Source organism: Phalacrocorax carbo, chromosome 5 (assembly GCF_963921805.1).
Source record: "Phalacrocorax carbo chromosome 5, bPhaCar2.1, whole genome shotgun sequence".
NCBI classification, from domain to species: domain Eukaryota; kingdom Metazoa; phylum Chordata; class Aves; order Suliformes; family Phalacrocoracidae; genus Phalacrocorax; species Phalacrocorax carbo.
In genome coordinates, this window is record NC_087517.1 from 43,250,865 (window position 1) to 43,273,440 (window position 22,576).

The 22,576-nt window shown below is 45.8% G+C and overlaps 1 protein-coding gene and 1 pseudogene across 8 annotated transcripts in view; both read right to left on the reverse strand.

Moving 5' to 3' along the window:
- Positions 1-7,443: 7,443 nt before the first annotated feature.
- LOC104047996 (uncharacterized) lies at positions 7,444-9,146 on the reverse strand (annotated as a pseudogene).
- The window catches only part of HDAC4 (histone deacetylase 4), a 266,018-nt gene continuing 251,176 nt past the window's right edge, over positions 7,735-22,576 (reverse strand). For 7 of the 8 annotated variants that reach the window (XM_064452203.1, XM_064452202.1, XM_064452205.1 and 4 more), the window contains 4 exons: positions 22,173-22,306; positions 15,353-15,437; positions 13,410-13,551; positions 7,735-12,886 (listed from right to left, as the gene is read on the reverse strand). In XM_064452203.1, the coding sequence (XP_064308273.1) occupies positions 12,847-12,886; positions 13,410-13,551; positions 15,353-15,437; positions 22,173-22,306 (401 nt within the window). In that variant the 3' untranslated portion in view covers positions 7,735-12,846. The other variant, XM_064452204.1, reaches the window with a different exon arrangement.

The following is a 22,576-nucleotide window of genomic DNA, read 5'->3' on the forward strand; positions in this document are numbered from 1 at the left end:
AATTTGTTATACTGCCGAACACAGAGCCATTTCACCAACCACATGCTAAGCATCAACCGTCCCCTAAAATAGGAAAAGTATATCAACGTATTAGAAGCCATCATCAATCAGCCCAGAGGAAACCAAGCAGCCCTGATCAGGTTCCAGCCCGAGCTATGGGAAGCCACTCTGTGGTTTGAGTTTGCAGATATTCGGCAGCCTCATGTGCACTTCCTCCTCCTCCCAAGCTGCATCCCTTGGAGGTGGGGTTGGGGACCTGGCTGCCCCAGCCTGCAGACATCCCCAAGGAATGGAGGCTGAAAAGAGCCAGGGGGAACTTTGCAGATCCTCTCCTCCTGGCTGCACCAGTGTTCGCGCGGTGCTCCTCAGACTTGGCAGGGTTATTGATGGGCTTGGGACACGCCTGTGGCTCCCAGCAGAGATTTTTCACTGTCTCCGCTTCAACTTTGCTCCCTTTCACAGAAAAAGTTCTCTCCACCTTTCCCAAAGACATATTTTATCCCCTTTGGTTGCAATTTTCCTTCTCCCAGAATGCAGCAGAAAACAGTCTGAGACCAGACCCAGTGCAGCCCTAGCAAGGCTGGGCTTGGTTTGGGGGCCAGGTGGGGACCCTCGTCAGTGCTGAGACCCACCTCCTGGATAAACACACTCTAGAAATTCCTGTCGCTCACCACTGAATGAACCCAGCCAGCTAAAAGGCAGTTGCTGTGCTTGCACTCGCTGTATTATTCATGGGGATTGAGGAGGATTTCAGAAATTGCTCTACGCAGTAGGGAAGGAGGTTTTTTTTCTTTTTCTCTTTCAAACTAAAGCATGTAATGGAAGAGTAGAAGTTTGAAAGCTTTCTCAAGGACTCTGGGTATTTAATCACCTTTAAAGCACAGGAATTGCTCCCCATTCCCTTCCTGATTTAATGGAAAACAAGTTTCAGAGGGCCTGCAGTAATGAGAGACCATTGACCATTTCATAATTGTACCTCGATAGACCACAAACACAAATGCACGATGCCGTCCATACCCACATCCTCCCAAATACAGTAAAAAACATTTTTGTTCCCCCCTGGGTCAGGGGAATGAATTAATGAAAAAAAAAGATGAAACTGACTCAAAAGGTCCATAATAAAGCAAATAAAGGCCATGTGTCTGTGGCTCGTGCACGCCGACTCTGCCTGTGCGATCAGACCTGTATGGGAAGAAGTGTTTTCCCCACTGCTGCTGTGCATACAATGCAGGACTGAGCTTCTGGGGTGGTTTTGTTTAAACCCCTATACACTCCCTTCCAAGGAGCAGCAGCTTGGCCAGGTAGAGAGGTCCTGCAGTAGGGGAGCAATGTGTGCCATGACCTTTCTCAGGACCTGGCCCGTTATGTCTTGTTATTGCTACTGAAGCATTCAATGTGCTTTAAATGTGGTGAGGGGAGGGAGGTTTGCTTTTATCTTATGGACATTGAGAAGACACCTGACTCATCATCACAGTCACCCCAGGCCTGAATATCAGGGGTGTTTCTTGCATGGACACTTGTCCCCAAGCTGAATGATGCGAAACACAAGCAGTGCCTTAGCCAGGAGGGCAGCTCTGAACTGCTGCCGTCAGCTGAGACCGGGGCCTCGCTGCCAGCTCTGTGGGCAGCTCTGCTTCTCCCTGTGCTCAGCCTCCTGGCCCTGCTTCACCTCCAGCCCCATCTGTTTTCCTTTCAGAGATAAAATCTCTTCCAGGCTGGAAGCATGTGCTGTGCTGCCCACTCCTCCAGCAGCTGGAGCAGTGGGTGGCTGCAGCTGCTGCCTGTCGCATTGGGCTGGGGATGAGCAGGATGCCCAGGAACTGGCTCCCCACACAGGTAGCCATGATGGAGGGCAGATCCCTGCCATTAGCGCTGCCCTGCACAAAACCCTATGGCTCTCCCAGAAAAGTTCATAGTCCCTTTCTGAGCTCAGAGAGCAAAGCACAAGACAACAGCATGCTGCTGCCTGGAGTTAGGTGACCCCCAGGGATGATACACGCCTGTCACGTGGCAGGCCCCCTCCTGGAGTGCTGCTCCTGTTCCTCCTGTTCAGCCCTCAAGCTGGTCCCAGAGGAGAAGCCAGTCCCAGGTCTGCAGCTGTGAAGGGTTTGAGAGTCTCCTGGCCAAGTACCAGTCACTTCTGCACTTCCCCCAGGTTTTCTGGGTGCTCTCAAGTTTGGTTAGCATAAGAGGATGGACACAGTGTTCAAGAAACAAACCCAAGCCTTGTGTAATCACCTCCCAGGTGGCTTCCCAGATTTCCACATCCTTATAATCACACAGAAATCCCATGGTCCAACCTGATAAGCCTCTCAGTAAACACAGAGAATATCCCTTTTTCTTAGAGTGTGTAATTAGTTCTAGATTTGCTTCTTCCCTGCTGATGTCTTTCATTAGCACAGCCTGTGAGACACTTTATTTGCACAGCCATGAAATATGAATACATTCTCAATCCTCTGCAGGATCTGTTTTTGCTAAGATATGTTGTAAAAAAGGCAGACTGTGACTTCCCCACAACCTAACAGTTGGTTTTTAAATCTTTTTCACAATTATTAAAATATATCTTCTATTATCCTGTGAACAGCATTGCACCACCCTGCTAAGGAGTCCTGGTTTTCATGCACCTGCAGAGCTTTGTTCCCCATTGCTGTTGCCCAAGCAGCCCCTGCAGGAGTGCCTTTCCATTCAGGGGTGGATTGCCATCCCTTCCCTTGGCTTTTCCTTCCTCCTCCTTCTGCTTTGCAATGCTTTTTAGCCAGGCCTTTGCAGCTTGACCCCACCTGGCCCTTTCACTTATTAAACTCTCTTTATCTTAACCCACAAGTTTTCTCACTTTTGCTCTTCCACTTCTCTCCCGTCCCACTGCAGGGGAGCAAGCTGGGCTTAGCTGCCAGCCAAGGTCAACCCAGCACAACATGATTTAACATCTCTAGGCCCCTGAATAGGGGACCGGCTGTACTGCCTGCAGGTTGGGGAGCTTAGCCTGCCCTCCCCAGGCACATCTAGGACTCACATTAGGTTTTTCACACCTTCATTAAGACCTGCAGACACCAATACATCCCAGTGTTCATAGCAGATACCATCAGCCTTTTGGGTTCCCTTGGAAAATGCCCAGTGTTATTGACTATCTATCTGTTGCCTGTCACGGGACAACTTGACCGAGTCTTGTTTGCAGGCATGGTCTGCAAGGCATTTCTTTTCACTTTGAACCTATCTCTGTTCTCCTAGCATCAGGCATCTTCAAACACATTCATTTTTACGGCCAAACCCCACGGCAGACTTTGAGGGCAATTGCCGTCTCATTCATACTCATAATAGCTCCATCCCAACGCTCTGTGTCCACACCGCATACTCATCTGACCTGCACCAGGCTTTCCAGAGTCTCTGAACTAACTTTCTGCACACCGCCTGCATTTGCTCCACCTAGGAGCAAACACTTACTGGCATTTAAAAATCTCCGTCTCTTGGTAGATTTACTGCAGGGCTCTGAGTATTCTTCAATGCTTCCTCTCGTGTTCCTACAGCTCATCTACAGCCCTTTGACTCAGCTTTTAGGATTTCAGGTAAACGGAGCAGTCTGAGAACAGACTGACCAATACCAGTCAATATCTCAATTATTTTCTTGTTTTAAGTTTCTTTCACACATGATGGTTCTTTGGAGTTGGATTTGCTGTAGACAGATCCTGCATGGGTCACTCCTGTCTGCAGGCAGGACAAAAGAGCATCAGCTTCAAGCACCAGCCACCTGTGCTGCTGGCTGGTCCTGCTTGGGTTTGCTTTTTTTAAAAAAATCTATAACTGTTTTCCTCCCACTATTTACCTGGGTGGCCTGAAGAGCATCCCCTTGCTACAACACCACCTGTCTGGGGATGAGACTCTTGAGAATGGCAATTCATGCCCTCCCGCTTATGCATTATTTTAATTATACCAACATACAACGTGAGATTGTTTCTTTTCCTTAATGTTGAGGAAATCACATTAGTCGGACCCACAGGAGCAGATTTCTGCTGCCCTCGGCCAGGCTTTAGCCTTTCCTCCCATACTCAGGCAGAAAGCTCTTCAATTCCCAGACGCAACCATGCTATTGCACCTTTTCATAAAGTATCACAACATTTTGCTCTGGGGGAAACAGTGTGAAATACCTCACTGCCTCTTTCCACTGGGAATTCGAGCTCAGCTCCTAGTTGCCTTGCAACATCCCAGAGCACCTGGTCCAGTCCCTTTGCTGGGAGGGCACCAACATCCCTGAGTACCTGCCTTTTAGGACACAGGCTGTTTTTCTCCAGCAGCTTTATTGCTACTTAATGCCAAGCGCAGTTCAATTCCCACTCTACTGAGTTTCGCTAATAATTCTTCCTTGCTCAGCAACAGTTGATTTTGCAGCAGAAAGCCCTAAGCTGAAATTTACCTGGAAAAGAGCACCAGGATTCTTGGAAAAGGACCACAAGAGAGAAAACGGCCTTTGGAGCCAGCCCTGTTGCACAGCCCCAGGGGAGCGCCGCAGCTCACCTGACGGAACCTCTGCCTGGAGCTGGGGGGAGCCCAGGGAAGGCAGCAGCAGCCTTGTGCTTACAGCTACCTGCTTTCCCCCAGGCAGCAAAACCACTCCTGCCTTCCCTGAGGAAATGCAAAAGGCTCTCCAGGGCAGCTTTGCATATCACACTGACATTTTTGCGTGTGAGATCCAGGCAGGGAGAACAAATGAGTTCCCAACTCCCTCAGTGATCTTCAGAGCAGCCCGTAAGAGGTCAACCATGCACCAGCCTTAGGAGAAAGTTTCCGCTTAGTACAGATCCAAATCCTGTCATAAAAGCAGGATGTTTTGCTGGCACAGCCTTTACTCTTGCCCCCTGCACACTCAGGTGGTGTATTTAATACCGGACCCTACTCCTTCCCCTGCAACGCTCCCATTGCTACATTTAAAGCACAAAGATTTGACTTGTTGCCCAGACTGAGAAACAGCCTCTTTCTCCTTTAAAATATTAAAAAAATAAATTAAAACTCATCTAACCTTGGAAGAGACTTGGGAATGGTGCAGAGCAGCACTCACCCTGGTGCCTGGGTGGGCATCCTCCCCTCACACCCAGCCATGGGCACCCACCGGAGGAGCTAGGAGGGAACCACCTCAAAGGGGCTGGGGCACGTTCATTGCCACACAATGTTACCGTCTTTAGGATTAATAGATTTCTGCCTATGAAAATTTCCATGGCTAAAGCAGCAGTTATTGAAATATATTGTTTCATGCTGAGACCCCAGTGTGGGTGTCATGCCATTGAGTTTAACCCTCCCTGCTGCGTTGCGTCAGGTTTACGTCCACGTTTGTGGTGGTCAGCGAGCTCAGAGCATTTCAGGTGAGATTAAGGCAGTCTAGATCGCAGATGCATTTGCAGGCCCGACACGTCAACACTCACGGACCAGGTCCTGCTCCCCAGCAAGCTGCCTGCCTGGGGATGAACCATGTTTTAACTGGTGGATTTGGAGAAGGAAAAAGTATTGTTGCAGACACGGATAATCAGATACTGCAGGTCCTGGGGATGTGAAAGGAAGCCCTGTCACAGGCTGCCCTCCAAAAGCATCCAGTCCAGCACTTTTAAACAGCCTTGCTCCATCATCCTAATTTGTACAGTCTCAAAGCCACCACTCAGCAATGAATATTTATCAGAGCCCAAAGTGCACATCTGGCTTCGCAGAGCGAGACCTGGGGCTTCTTAAAGGATTAGTAGCCTCTGATAAATGCACTGCACAGAAACTGGAATCATACTTGAAGCACCCCCCACTCCCCCCAAAACATACTCTCTTCCTCGAGGCTGTAAAAGTTGGGCTGGATCGCCCAGTGGTAGGATTTCACACCCGCAGATGAACTCCCCCGGCTCAAGCTCTGCCTGCCCAGACCTTCCCAGGCTACAGCTGGAGCAACAGGCGATGCTTGCTGCCCCACGAGGTGGTGCCACTGTTGCTGCCACAGGCAGGATGAGGGCTCATGCGTCGCCCTTGCATGGTATCACGGTTCAGGTCCACTTGCCATCTTTAAGCACAATAGTTTGGGTGAGCTTCGGCCATGAGCCACTTCGCCTCTTTCAGGCACATGCATCCAGCCAGCCTCGTCCCTGTGTGCCATGGACCCGTTGTGGGTTTGCATCTTCACTCTGGCCATCCTGCCCTGGGGTCTGAGCCTCTCAGAGTACTTTGGTGGTGCTCCCCATGCATGCAAAGGATGGCAGCCAGCACGCGCGGTGGCAGCAATGCTCCCAACATCACAAGTTTTTCCTGTGTGCTCTCCCCTACACCTTCCACAAGGTGCCCTGCAGAGACCATAAACATCAACCTGCTATTTTCTCCCTTCAGTCCACACAGCCCAGCAGACTCCCCAGCTCTCACGCTGCCCTGCCGAGCAGATGGGCTAATGCAATGTCCATGAAGACAATCCCTGAGCATGGAAGGCTCATTTGACATAAGCAAGAAGCAAGCATCCAGTCTGGTAGAAGGGATAACTTGGCTAACTGCTTAGGTTTGCCAATGGCATAACAGATGCTGAAGCCATGAGCAGGTCCCTAGACTATTTTTGACTCCTCTTCCCCGCTTCATAAACTACTCACAGGCTGGGACACTAAGCTGAAGGCTGCTCTCCAGGGCAGATGGCATCAGGCTTGCTCCCCTTAATGCCAGGGTTTCTCTGCAGCAGTTCCCACACGATGGGTAAGTCGACTCGGTAGAGGTACGCGAGCCTTAGCTTAAACGGGAGCCCCAAGGACTTGTCCTCTCCATCCAGGAAGACGACAGTGAAAGGACAGCAGAACTGAAGCGTTGCTGGTTGCCTTGTAATCACAGGACACTTCCAGTTGACACTCATTGATTTTAGATGGTTCAGTGGGCTCCAGGGATGACACAGTGGCTAAACAGAGGGAAACCATGTCTGAATGAGACCATGGAAGAAAAAGGGCATATCTGCTTAATCCATCTGAGCTTGAGGGCAACACTGAGAACCTCTCCTGAGCCACAGACAATGCGGGCAAGTGTGGAGGATCTGCTCCAGTGGGGCACAGGCACGACTCACGGCTTTGTGGGAAAGCCTCCCATGCAGCCCACACAACTGGGCAGAGCAGAATTGGATCATCAGGCATGGAAATGGGACTTACCCTGGAGGTGAAGGATCTCTGCTGGAGAGGGGACACATCACAGCCCTGCAGATACAGGCATCATATGGGATGGCAACAAGGATCTCAGGGACTTGCATCTCGCTCCCTACTGAACCGGACTGAGTGCAGGTAGGTCTAGACCCAGCTGCCTTCAAAGCACTCAGGCTACAGCAAAGCAAAGCACTGAAAACGCCATGAGGCAGAACAGAGCCAGACACACAATGTCAGTTTTTCCCTCCGTCGGTATTCCTGGTTTTCACTTAGTGATGGCTTTTGGGGGAAATTCAGCTGCTCTCATGGTCTTCTCGCCAGAAATCCAGTTTCAGTGGGAGATTATCGTTTTTATTCTACAATCCCTACCTGCAGGCACTTATCAACACACATCTTGGAGCAGCAGGGAAAGTGGGCAGAAGCCCTAACAATTCTCCTACAATGGACATCCCAACCTACGCAGGGTTATCTTCTGTCCAAAAAGCTGCCTTGGCACCGAGACCCCTTTCCACGACACCAAGAAACTGTTTTGTTTAAAGCAGATGAAATATGACATCACACCAAAGGCACCAGATGAAAAGAAGATCAGCAACAGAAACCAAGATGGTACTATAATTAACTTTTTCTTTTTATTTACACCACAAGAATAACAAGTTGTCATAATGTGGTACAAAATACTGGACTCCTAATAAAGTTGAAATTGAAGTCGGTACTGTCAGAGAAAGACACCATTGGCCAGTACAAAAAAAAAAAAAAAAAAAAAGAGAAGGAAGAAAAAAAAAACAAAACAAAAACCCCAAAGAAAAACAAGAAGGAGAAAAATATTCCAACTCCACCAAGTAAAAGAAAGGACCATCAGAAAATTTAGCACAAAGAATGCTACCATCACTTAAAGTAGGGTCCATACAGTAAGAGTGAAATTGTGTCTAAATTACAGCGTAAACCGGTAGCTGCTACCAATGGTGACGTCATACTGAGCATGTATAGGTATAAAGTAGAATATAATATAGTTACAACTTTTTGATACTACATATCTGTAATAAGCTCTTGGGTGAATAATGTTTCAACCCCACCCCCCCACTTTTATATATATATTATATATATAAGTTTGTCATCCTCATAAATTGGAAAATAGCGCCTCCACTATGGAGCACAGAAAAGTGTTAATTTATTTTCTTTCAATAGGATACTTTTTCATCAATATCAAAGACAAAGTGAAGATGAGCTGAGAACAAGCTCAACTTCATGACAATGAAGAAACATGTTTTCCTTTTGATGTAAAGTCTCGTTTTAAACCACAGTGTTGCACAGTACACGACTGTTTAAAGTGAAACTTAGCAATAATACATCATGTAAAAGTAATTTTAAAAAAGTTAACGCAGCTGTGCAGAAGAGTTAACTCTTTAAAGTCCTCGTCACTCATCTCCTTAGAATTAATGAGTATGTGTGTTGACAAAGGGTTGCATCCAACCTCCCCACCCAGCTGAGAAATCGAAATAAAATACCAACCCAAATTAAAAGGAAACAAAAAAATAATGACGACACAGGCAGTTTACTATGTGTGTTCTGCGTAGTTTCCCTAAAAACACCGTTTCCACATAAATACAATAAACTCTATTATTGGTAAGTCACAAGTGCTAGATAAACGCCTTTTTTTTCTTCTTAAAATGAGAAATGTTTAAGTAGTCCTTTTTATTTACTTTTTTTAAACAATAAAAAGCACAATTTCTTATTAAGTTCAGTAAGACACAAAAAATGTTCCCACTCTCCTTCGTGTGTAGCTGTGTGGGTGCGTGCGTGGGTGCGTGCGTGTGTGTGTGACAACAACGTCCCAACCTTTAGTCTCCGCAAATGCCACGAGAGGAAAAAAACCCCAAAAACCAAAAAAAACCCAACAAACCAAAAAAACAAACAAAACCCAAAAAAACCCCAAACCACATTTTTTTCGTTGTCAAAGCTGCCAAGTTTGGCGTGCAAAATCTGTATACAATATAAAGACATGCCAACCTTACAGACCATGCAACCTCAAGGTGTAGGAAACTTAAAAAAATATATTCATATATATTTATATATATATTTATATATATCAATGCCCATAAAAGATGTGGGCCCAAAAAGTTTACAAAAGGAAGAATGGAATGAATACATGACCGTGACTAATAAAAAAAGGAATGTTTTGTATTGAAAGTAAAAAAAAACAAAACAAAACAAAACAAACAAAACCAACAAAACAACAAAAAACCCCAATGATTATTTGTGTACTGCAAACTGGGCCTCGCTTCTCTGTAAAGAGGATTTAAAGATGCTGCTTTCTTTCCAAGCAGGTACGAAGGATGCCCTGGCAGCACCGCGCTGGGACGCAGGAGCATCCCGGGCTCCCGCCCTGCCAGTGCAGCCACCCTATGGCAAAGTCATCTGAAATGAAGAAGCTAACGGCTCAGAAGGTGAAAAAAGCCTCGGCAAGCCTCAAAATGAGGGCTTCCCCCCCACACACTCTGTGCCTACACTGGCCCCAAAAAGCATTCCGACCTCGCCTGGGGAGTGGACGCCGCTGCGAAATTAATCCATGTTGCCAGGAGTTTGGAGAAGATGAGCTCCGGCGTCTCCGGAAAAATCTTTCCGTCCCTGGCAAAGAGCTGAGGGAAATGATGGAAAGAAATGAAGGCGGCATCCTGACAAGTTCCTCTGATTTTTAAAAAGAAACTGGCTCAGCACGGCCAGCCGGCAGCTCTCAGGAACACAAAAATGAAATAAAAAGCTTTGCCATGACTGAGAGGAGAAATACAAAAACCTGCCAGGGAAGAGCTGACAACAGAAATGATCGTGTAAACGTGGTTACTGCCCACAGCGTGTACACGGCGAAAGGAAAATCTAGTCAGTCACCAGATTCGGCAGCCAGATTAATTTTAGATCACAGCAGCAAAGTGGTTGGTTGAAAGAACCAAACCACAACATCTCCAGGTACATCGTGTTTTCACACGGGAAGATTATTTTTAGAATATGCTGAGGATGGTCCTACGCGACCGAAGCCATTCGTAATTTTAACAGGTACTTGGGTTTGCAAAACTCAAATACAGTAGTGTCTGTTTTTAAACTGCATTATAAACTGAAGAATATAACAAAAGCCTCTTGCATTTGCTCACATGTATGATTACGCTTCAAATTCCTCCTGCGAGTGAGCCCTGAATGGAATGAAAATGGCCGCTTCGAGAACTGGAAAAAAATAAGTTACTGGAAGCGACCCCATCAGTCGTCATCGTAACAGAATAAAATAATAATAATAAAAAAGCCACCCTTGGTTGTTCGGACGAGGGGTGTGTGCTATCCTACACTGCTGTAAGAAGGCACGCGTGTTGATCCAGTCTCCTCTAAGCTGCTCAAAGTCCTCGTGGCAGGGCTTTGCTGCTTCTCCCACCCGCCGTCTGCAGGAGGCGACAGCCAAGGCTGAAGGTCCGGCTGGCGTGAGGCAACGACCTCCTCCGGGAGAAAAAATACCTTCGGGAGAAAAAATACCTTCGGGAAAAGTTCTCCAACCCTACCAGCAACAGGAAGAAGAAGAGGAGAGAAAGAGAGAAGGAGAGAGAAAGAGCACGTGGGGAGGTGTGCATGCGTGTCTGCGTGTCCGGCGGAAAGAAAAATGCCAGCTACCCAACGAGTGTCTCTGACAAGCCTTCCCAATGGTGGGCAGCTGCTGCAGCCGCCTGCAATCCTCGCTACGATCCGCTCGGAGGACAAAGACGTCGCCCATTGGAATACTACTATGTCGGAGGTAAGAAAACTCCTTATTTTCTTTACATAGCTACTATAGCAGAACTGAGGAAATATACAGTTGGCGGTATCATTATACAAAGAGCCCATCACGTTCCCTCCTCCTCAATAAAATGCACCCTTTCCGAAAAATAAACTCTGACATCTGCCATGGTTCCTTACGCCTGCAGAAAGCTGCTCACTGTACAAAAGACTTAAGAAAAAAAAAAAAAAAAAGGAAAATAATGTACAAGCCAGAAAAGTGGGAGGAAAAAAGGTTTAGACGCGATTGCCGTTCAGAAATGAAACCTGCCAAATAGAAAAGAAATGTCAGAGTCACACAAACAAGGCTTCTTGAGGGTTTTGTGAAATATCAATATAAAAATTAACAGCAAATTCATAGTCTTTGCTATAAAAAACTCTTTTTTTTTTTCTTTTTGTTAGAAAAGGATCACAACTAAAAACCTTAAATTAAAATACAAATGTTTAGGGTAGTTGCCCAGTGGCTAACGTGTTGGCTTTCTGAAAAACCTTCCAACCTGTCATCTGAAAGTCCTCGAGTTTCAACCTGGATCCTTTTCCAAAAGTACCTTTTACGTTCCAATTCACAAATCTGTCCCCTGGGAGCTTCCAATGGCTACTGTTATAGTATGCATTTATTACATATATTTTTCTATAAATGCATCATAAATAGTTTTATCAATAATTCATAGGAATCCGGTTTCTAAGCTTGGAATACATTTGGAATATACATTATACACATATATATATTTATACCTAACAATTTAAGCAATATCTCATGCTAGCTGCTTTTAATAAAAAGCATTCCAGTCTTAAACCTGCATTTGTGTCTAATACATGCTTCAACAACCAAATTGATAAGTTCAATTACTAGATAATGTAGAAGAGAGAAAACATTTGAAAATTTGTTTTTAAAAATGGTTGAATTTCAAAGACCCAACAGTATTTGCCACTTTCTTGGCAACTACCTTAATTTTTTCCTTTTTCCTTTTTTTTTTTTTTTTTTTTGAAACAGCAATGAAAGAAAACAAAACAAATCCAAACTTGTAGACAGTTTTTGGAGACGCTCTGTTCAGCTGATGCCTGCTTCCCACCATCATGCCAGCACAAGCCAAAATGTCTTCCTTCCTGATGGCAGTTTTTGGCTTTCCCAATCAGAGGAAAAATATTCATGAACTGCTGTGTTCTTTGTGTTTGTTTTTTTTTTTTTTGTGTGTGTGTGTGTTTTTTTTCTTAAGGCATTGTTCCTCAAATTTCAGAAAATCCAGCTGCACCAAATCCATCAATTAAAAAAAAAGGCACAAACTCATCTTCAGATGGCTTTGGAGACAATAAAGCCGACTCCATCTGGGCTACTGTTTCCCCCTTTCTCTTACCCTTTCCTTTAGACATAAGACGAGTCCCTCTTTCCCTGTCCCTCCCCATTAAAAATACACCATCTCCCATTGTTCTGGTTTTGACAAGAATGTCGTTGACTCACAGGCAGGCAAGAGCCATTTAAAAAAATCCAAGAAATGAAACTACAAGATGGGTCGAGTGGTTCAAGCGGAGATTGCTGAATTGTGGGTAATCAAAATGTAAGCACCAGTTTTACGTTAAGGTTTGTTTGTTTTATTTTCATACGTGTTGTTGAATCTTTGACTTTTTTTTGGCAACTCTGCCAAAGACTTCACGGGCATCGTTCCCCTTTCTGTTCCCAGCGAGGACCAGGGGAAGAGTTCCCAGTGTGTCAGTCCTTTACTGCTCTTCACCGTCATTTTTCAGCAAATATATACTGTAGACGCAATAGTTATGGAGAGATTTTTTTTCTGTTGCTTTGTTTTACACCTGGTTGTCCTTCTGTATTCTGGAAAAAACCATGACAGGACGCAGGAGTAACAAGAGAAAGCTTCTTAGCAGAGCTTCAAGACGAAGACGAACAGACAGGAGAACTCCAGCTTGAAGGTGAATGCTACAGGGGAGGTTCCTCTTCCATGGGTTCATCATCGGGTCTGAGCGATTTCACAGCCAGGGAGAATGGGAAATGGGGGAAGAGAGGAAAGATGGTTGAGCATGACAGAGCTAGGCAATTTGTGGTGCTAAGTCTCACGCCTTACATTCCCATCACCTTCCCACCCAGGCTGTTGTGCTCACCTGGCTCACCTGGAATTAAAACTTGCCACCGCAAAGGTTTTTTTAGACAATCTTTTTTCACTTGTGTAATGTGAACGTTTTTTGCAGCAAAACCAATTTCCTCTCGCAGTCCAAAACCATGGTTGGAGCAGAGGGGTCAGGCACAGTGTGCACCATACTAAGGTCACACACGGGGTTCAGGGCACTGCTGTTCTCCTGCAGCTCAGGAGGTCATTAGAGAACCCATGGAGGGCAGGCGATGTGAGGAATGTGTATGCAATGGTTAGAAGGAGAGGATGAACCCAGAAGGCTGCCCGCCACAGCTCCTTCTTCCCAGGCAGGAGATGTGATCATACCTGGGACTCAGAGATGTGTTGATAAATGTGAAGGAAAGCAACTCACCTCTTCTCAGCTGGCTTCACGCCCACTGACAGAGATGCCATGGCTGTTACCGTCTCTGCCTCCTCGTTCTCACACTTCTGTGCCTCAACCAGGGAGTACCCCACTGTGGAGGCGTAACGCTGGAGTGAATGCCAATACTTGCCTGGGGAGAGACAAAGCAGTTAGGGCACCTGCACCGTAACGGGTCCAGCACTGCGCTCCCGCTTTCCCAGGCTCAACAGATGGCTGAGACTTGCCCGGGGAAGACACATCATGCCTACGCAACATGCAACCTTGATCCACACGCCCTCTCACTTCAGGGACCATCCTGAGGTCCCAGGGCTGCAGAGAAAGCTGCAGGTGGAAGCACGTTCCTGGGAATGTGTGTCAAGGGAGCCCTGGCTTGGGAGATGAGACCAGAGAGACCCCTGAGAGCTATATGCCATGCTACAGTAATAGATAGAGCTGCAATACCACTGTGCCTTGAAGAGCTAGATTTTAAATCCAAAAGGTATTGAGAGTAGTAACATGCACCTGTGTATACCTTAAGGACACCTAGGATGTCACCGGGGCTGAATCACTGTCTGACAATGAAAGACACTCTTCTCCTTTGGCTAGGGAAGAAAGGTGGGAGGCAGACACCAGATTTTTAAAAGGACAAATGCACAGGGGTGCTGGAGGTGAGGATCCAAGCTGCACAGAGGCATACAGCATCCCTCTGCCTCAATGAAAGGGGGCACTTAGGTGCTCAAAAAATAATGACATTTCCTTTTTCACTTCAAAACTCTCAGAAACTTTTAGACCTAAGGAAAAATACGAGAGGTAAGGATGCAGTCCAGATTTGGACTGGACATCCACATTCAGTTGCTAACTGCCATGTTCTTTTTGTGGCCAATTTGCCTAAGACTAAAGAAGTCTAAGTTGTATTTATTTCGTATATTGGCAGTTTGCCACCCTTTTTCAGTGGGAAGAGCACAGAGAAGGCTTCAGAAGGAGAAAACAAAAGATGTTCTCTTGGCCCCCAGGCAGTACACACCAAATTTGCTGTTACCCAAGAAGCCACAGCAAAAACCTTGAAAGCAAGAACCTGTATAGTGAAGCCAGAAGATGGGGAGGTGGAACTTGTTTTCAAACAACTTTGCTTCTCCTGTGTTGGGCAGCATACCTGAGGGTCTTTCTTAGAGACCCTTTTAATTTGCTGTGCTCATTTTAAGGGGGGAAAAAAAAAAATCAGTGGCTGGCTTATGGTGCTGCTGAGGTGTCATATCGCTGCTGACCACTCACTCTTCAGGGCAGCTTCTGGAAATGGAATGCAAATTTCTAAAGTCACTGGGCATTTTTCAGGGGAAAAAAAAATGCTTCGGTGTCTTCTAAGCTCCATTTTCACCCTATAATTTCACCCTTCAGTTTTAGACTGCAAATGTTTGAAGAAGGAAGATGTCAAGACCTAGCAGTGGGATTCACATGTTACTAAAGCTCTTTCACTCCATTTCCCAAAAATGTCCCCAGGAAAGCTTCTACCACAATGATTTTAACCTCCCCAGCTACATAAACCTACAATATCAGCAACTTTCATCCCTATCCATTCTTAATTAATGGATGCCACAACACCCAACAAGATTTATGTTAATCGGAGATACTTGAATTGCTTTTGAAGAGATAAAAGCACACTCTAAGTGCAGCACAGACTGTCCTTTACAGAGATTTTAAAGGTTTTAATACTAATCTCTCCTCAAGCACCAAAGCATTTCCCTGAATGGACCATTCCTCATGCATCACTCAATCCACTACTGCACGCACAGTAAGACCAGCTTGTGGCTGCACAAATCCAGTTCACTGTGCAGTGACCACCCCGTAAACTAGGATGAGGGAACATGGAGTTGCCAGGATGATGGAGAAGCCAAATGGGTATCCCACAGGGCAATCCAACAGGGAAGCAACTGAGTGAGTGGCGCTATACTCACTGTGTATCTCGATTACTTTCTCCATTGAATGCACTGCATTAGCATTTGCTCTCTGCTGGAAAACCTTTTCTGGAAGAGGGTCAAGCTGGAAAGACAGGAACACCGAAGAAATGTTATCTCAAGTTAAAGACCAGGATTCAAGTGCAATTTAGCAAGTGGCTCTGCCATATCAAGCCTCCACCCTGCTCCCCTAATTCTTACTATCTGCCTTTAGTTAAATGTCCATAACACACAGACTCTCTAAGTGCTCTGGTGATACTCAGCACCTCCTCCAGCCTGATGCTCCTCCACATACAACATGCTGCAGCTCCACAAGGCTCAGCAGCCACGCAGCTCCTGGGCTGCCTGCCCGCAGCCATTGATGTAAGCTCTGAAGAGGCACTATTACACAGACCAGAAAAATAAGACAAGTGATGTTGGCTGCTTTTACAAAGGATCTTTTTAAACTATTGCTCAGATCTAACTTTTTGCAAAGTTTTCACTGTTAAAACAAAACAATATGCAAATAATAGGCACTTAAAAATACGGTAACAGCCACACTTCTAGTTTTCCTTTAAAGAAATAAAAGGGGTGGCTTTTTAATTCTTCTAAATACCTAATTCAATGCATTTATTAACTCTTTACTGAAAATAAATCTGTACCTGAAAAGTAAACAGCCTAATTTTCTATAGGGAAACAGCAAAATACTGCTTTAAAGCCACACTGAGTGTAACTCTACCTTCAGTAACCACTGATACCTCTTACCAGCTGTGGGGCTAGTCTTGCCAGGGCAGAGCAGCATTAGATCTGTATGCTAATCTTTGAAAAAAAAATTGCCTTGAAGTTACCAGTAAAGCTCATAATTTAGGCTTTTTGATGGTGGCTTCTTTTACTTGCTCTTTAGATAAAAAAGCGACAATAAGAACACGCTGCTGGTATTGAGATTTTAAGTTGAAAGATGACACAGAAGCCTCCCAGAAACATTCAATGTAAATGCACATTACAAGCAGGTATCTTTCTGGGCTTGGCTGCTTTCATGCTGTAAATGCAAATGGCACATAGGCAATTACTGGTTTGCTCTAACATACGTCCCACCCTCCCAATGGCTGTGCTGCCTTTGTTACCACCTGTGAACAACCATAAAATATGAAAGCACTAAGAACAATTTACTTAACAAGGAACATGGGACAATAAGAGTATCTTCATCTTGCTACAGAGCTATGAATCAGGAAATGCCACTCTAAAGAAGCTCCTCTAAGCCCTTCTCCAGTTATTCCTCTATCTCCAGTTACACTGGAGCAAAGTTCTGTGGTGTGGAACTACCCCTAAAAGCTTGTATATGAAATCCATATGAGCAGTATGATGCTGATGGAGTTGCCTTGCAGGACTGTAATGGCCAAGTGCTGGTTTGGATGCAGTTCCCACCAGCAAACCTGCACTGCCACCAGGATAGACAGACCGTGGGTGTAAAAGAAGCTGTTCTGGGAAGGAAGTGGTTTTGCCACTGGAGCTACATCTCTGTTAGAGGTCCCGGGGACCCCAGCTGTATCAGTCAGGGAGCACACACCTCTGCTGACTGAGCAGTGCTGGCTATAAGCTGTAGTGTAGACCACTGAGACCATGCTTGGATCAGCACAGCTGTTTTAAATAAAAAAAAATAGAACTGTTCCTGGGCACTCAGGAGCAAAAACCTTCTGCAGACCTGTGACTTGCTATATACAAAACTAATGTCCAAACTAGTTGCACACAAATATTGCTTATTTTCAGATGCAAGCTCTCCTACCGCCCAGGACAGAGGTGCCCTTTCAGTTTGCGTTGGTAGGTTACTTGATTGGGTTACTCCTCTCACCTTGAGATGACTGAAAAGCTAAAATCAGCCCCTTTGCCCTTTATGAAGTTATTAAACCTTTTATTGTTGTAGCTACGATGCTTGATTCGATTCCCACTGGGAAAGAAACTTGGGCTCAAAACCAACCTACAGTTATTATTAGTTTGTTGGCCTTTTTTCCTGAAGAGCCAGCAAAGACCCTAAGATACATTCATGGGGCTCTGACAGCAGGCAGGAGTTAGGGCTGCCTCCCTCTGTGGCACCAGCACACCTCCCCAGGAAAGGAGACAGATCTACAGCACAGATCTTCCAATTTGTTAAAAAAAAAAAAGGAAAATAATTAAAATTTTAAAAATGCAAAATTATAACAAGGTCTTCCAAGGGAAGGAGACGGAGTTATTTGCTTTCAACAGATGACACGGGAGAATACTGGTTTCCTCTGGCACAACAGGGGCATCTGCTTTATAGGTAAGGATGCCTCAGCAGAGCAGCTCTACTTGGCTCACGTACATGGTCAGTGGCTTGGATTAGACTCACACAAGCTCAAGACATCTCACAACCAACTAAATAGTCAAGATACAACTTTCAGCAGAGCTGATGCTCTCCAAAGTCCATCTTTTTTTCTGTCTCCCTGGCCCACCTCCCTAGGTTCTCCACAAAGAACGTGAGGTCGTCACAGACCTCCCAAGTTGGGTACCCAAAAGAAGAGATGTTCACAGCTGTTAGCTATGTCTGAAAATGCTGGTCAAAGCCCATCCAGGGATATTCGTCAGCAAAGAAGCAGCCACAGTTTAATAGTTTAATTAACAAACAAACAAACAAAAAACACCAAAAAACCAAAACCAACTATGGCAAAGTTTAACTGTAACTTCTGTTCAAAGCCAGGAGAAGTTCCAGCCAAGAGATCTGCTCTTGTGACCACATGGCAGCCATTTGATAGGTACTTCATGAGGACTAGAAATTGCTCTGTTCCAGATTTAATAATTACAGATTGCACTTTTTATAAATTCTCCACTCTAAAAATAATTCTGGCCCAAACTGGCTTCTCTATGACATTAAGTGAAGTCAAAAGCAGTTCCTGGACAAAACTAAAAAACAAAAAAGTAAGAGTTTTCTAATGCCTCTTGGTTGATATTGATATAAAGCACACAACATCAGGCAGTCCAGCCATATGTGTGAATAGTTTCCATTGCATGTTCCTCCTCCTGAAATAACACTCACAGACAATGGCCTCACCCATTGCGTCCCCGGAAAAAGAAGGAAATACTTCTGGGCATCAGGCAAAGGTTTTAAAGCAACTGTTTATTATCACCTTCTTGTTTATTCAGGATGTCCGAAGTCTGACACCGGACACACCTCCACCACTTCTGCATGAAAAATGACAAAGCATTTGTAGCAGCAACAGGCAGCACTGCAAGTCCTGCTGAGCTCCAGGACCACATATCCCAGTACGTGCCTCCCATCTCTCCCCCCACTGTTTGCAGCTCCTGCTGCACAGGAGCTCTGCACCCTGCTTCAGGCACGGTGCTAGCATGGGTCCTAGCCTGGGGCAGTGAATGCTACTGATACTCCAGTGCTTAATTAGCAGCATTGCTTTCTGGGAACAGACAGTTAGTTCACAAGCAGCATTTGCCATGGGGCAGAAGTTGGTTTGAAGGGTACAGGCTGGTGATGCCCGTGATGGACTGAGCAGCTCTGCAAGGTTGCTTCCTCCCCTGCCCTCCAGCGCTGCTGTCAGAGGCTGCTTTAAGTACCGGGAGAGGAATGGTGGATTACTGGTCTAAATTATCATCATCACATCTTCCCTGCATTACACCTGCCTTTGATTTTTCAACTGAAGTTGTGTTAGTTTTGCACAACTAAATTTGCAACTAAAGCAATGTATGTACATTTTCAAGCAACCTCACCTGGCACTAACTCATTTTGCATTAAAATAATCTGCTGCAAAGCTAAAGCTCTGTTTTAATTTCCTGGACAGTTGGGAACAAGCCGGCTCATGCCTCTGCATAACGCTTTTTCTGAAGCGGGAGTTTTGATGTCTGCTGGCGAATGCAGACGCTTTGGGGACTGGCACCATTCCCCTCATTTCCTACCATTTCCCCATTTAGCTCTGGCACCACTCTTCAGCCAGCAAACCTCCCCGCAGCCCGTCGCTGCCTGCAGCTGGCTATGAGCACGCATGCAAAATCGTCTAACACGCTGTATATCAAACTTCATCAAAGGGCCATGGGACAAAGCAACAGCAGTTCCCTCCAACTTCCTTGCATTAAAAAGATTTTATAAGTCCTTGATAAAACTAGTGTTTCCTGCTTTTTGATGTGCGGGTAAGTCAGAGAACATTATCGAGATATCTGTGCAGCCTTATAGCCCACCTAGGAAAAGTGAGAACAGGTCCATCTTTAAGTATTTTGAAGTGTCTTAGAGCTGTCCTGATTCAGTGATCTAAAAAAGTGAATTTTTTTTTTACCTTTAAGGATCAATATTCACTCTGCTAAATGAAATGACTTAGGCAGCTGACAACATCCAAGCTATCGTGAGTGCTAAAATCTCCCCAAGGTCTCGCACTTCCAAACATGTTCGTGGCTTGGATCAAGTGCTTATTTATTGCACACAGAGCCTCACGCCACATTGCAGTCACCCGCCTGCATCGTAGGAGCATGTTAAGCAAGAGGAATGACATCCTTCACGCATCATTTCTTCTGTCTCCCCTTCAAAGTGCATCCTGCCATTAGTGCTGACCGTGCCCAAAGGTGAATGGAGCTGGAGGAATTGTTGGTGGTGAGAACAGGGCCATCAGCTGTCAGCTTAAGAAAGATAGGTGGCTGCAATAAAAAAGTCCATTGCTTTCATGCTGATGTAGCAGCTGGCTCCTGGGTTTTCGGCTGTCCCGAGGGCTGAGCACAGACTGGCATGCTGGATCAGTTACTCATGCTGAGAGTCTTATCAGAACTGCCTGGCCAAGCACGAGGAGCGGATGCTGTCTGGACACTTAGAGATGGGATGCTGGATGATTGAAGCAGATGCTTTTGATAAACCCCAGCTGTTTTATCTCTTGGACTGGTTAGTGAGGTTTCCCCAGGCACTGTCATCCTTCATGGGCATATGGCAAGACAGAGCACTTCGACAAAAGGCTGGAAAAGTCAGCAAACACAGGTGATATGCACCTCCACGCAGACCCAAGCTCCATACTCCAAATACTCAGACCTGAGGAAGGCTGATGGTCACTGAACTGGAGTCAGAGCGAGTCTGCTCATGGGACCATCCCCAGAAGTCAGGTCTCACTGGAGGCAGGCCCAGAACTGAAATTCTGCTTGGCTTTTCGTCTCTGTGGTGCTGCACCTTCAGATGTTGACCACATGTCCTCCCTCACCTCCTGTACCAAGGAGTTCTTCAGCAAAGGGTGGTGATGAGATACGCTAGTTGTGCTCTCCATGGCAGGTGAAAGCTTCAGGAGGACTCTCCTTCCTTCACCATCTGACAGGCAGGTAGACTTCTTGCTTTGTGGAAGAGACCACTACTTTCAGAAGTCTGCTCTACCACAGGTCATCTCAGGAGCCTCCTCATGTCCCGTTACTCTAGCCTTTCAATATTTGCTCATTTCCACAAGGTAGTGAGAGCAATCTCTTATTTAAAGAGGCAGCCTAAAAGAATTCAAACACACTAGCCAAGCCATTAATGCTGCCTGAGGTTTCAAAGCCACCCCCAACTTCAAATTGGCGTGGTTGCTCTGCCCGAAGCTGAAATTTTTAGCTATATGTAGCCTAAGGAATCATGCTGTGCTATTTTTTTAATTAATGCTATTGATCTTCAGTGATTGTTTTGAACAGCTCCAGAGGCCCTGCTATACCAGGACACCCACAGCAGATACTGCATGGGGACCATGGCCGGGGCTGCAGGCTAAGCGAGCACCTACTTCTCTAAGTGAGGTGGAAAATCAATTCAAGGCACTTCTGCAGTCTACTGTGCCCATCCAAGACTCAATTACTTGGACTGTGGTCATCCTGCACGTGGAGAAAAGGTGTCCAGAAAAGACGAATGAACCAGAAGGAGGCTTGGCACAAACAAAGCAGTTGCTCATACTCAAAAGCCCACAAACTATAGAGAAATACCCTTCTTGAGCAGAAGTGTATGCCAAGGTACCGACACAGCAGATGCACAAGATCCACAGTCTGAGATTTTGCTGCCCATAATTGATTTTGGTATTTCCTTGCTGCCATATTTCTGCAGTACATGACCCTGCACTCCCTGAGCCCAAAGACATGTCAAGTGGCGCCACTCTGAACTTTTCAGTTATCAACTACACTGGAAGAAACGTGGGTGTGAGCTGCCTATTCAGTGACAGCTACAGCAGATACTGATGATGGGCACAGGGAATCTGAATAACTTCTTCCTTAATCCTACTGACACTATAAGAGGGGAGGGAAAAAAAGGCAGAAAAGCTAAAGTATCTGCCTCTGCGGGAAAATATCCTGACCTCCCTGGAAGCCAGAAACTAGATTTCCTAGGTGTAATTCTCTTCCTTGCTCTTATCTTGGAATCAAACACCCTGGCCTTTCCAGCCAGTTTCTGTGACACAGCAATTTGGAAGGAGGTAGAAAATAAAATGTCAAGGGGGGGAAAAATATACAACTGAAAACAATGTGAAGCAAGCTGCCCAACGCAGCAGGTACAGCCTGTAGTACTAGAGAGGTGGTCTGCAAAGAGAAGGGAAGGCTTGGTCAATGATTTCAGGAAGAAATTAAACTAATTGGCTGCTTGCCAAAGAGCAAAAAGCAAACTATCTGGATAAAGAACAAACCCAAATGCAGTTCTTAGCTATTTCGGCCCTTATAATATGGATTGCGAAACACAGGTAGTTTTTAAACACATGTCACAAGGACTCAAAACAATGACAAAAATTTGGCAGATTGACCATTTTGCAGGATAAGAAGCCCAGATTCAGCCCCATGATGGGATAACTCTGCAAGATGAGGGGGTAGACGTTGCAGCCCCTGGTTTTGCCTGTCTCTGTACCTCATTTCCCAGCAAAGCAGAAACACACGCTTCCGAGGCATCGCAAATGGCCGTCAGGTCATGGCCTCCTTCAAGGGCCAGGACAACACGACCCCCAGCCAGGCCCATCAGCTGCTTCGTCAGGTACCCAAAGCCTGTAACAAGGGAAAAGAGGAAATGCAGGAGAAGGGCAAAGGTTGTGGCTGGAATCAGGCTCCTGGCAAAGGATCAAAGAATTATAGAAAGGAATTACATCATATTAAAAAACCACAAGGGATCTGAAAGGACTCAATACATAATATAAGCCAGGTTGGATTTTAATACGCTTGCTGCAGAATTCCAGCCATGGTTCCCTGCTGGACTGGCTCAGCCATGTGCACCATGGGACAGATCCAGATCACCCCCACGAGCGCTTCGCTGGAGTT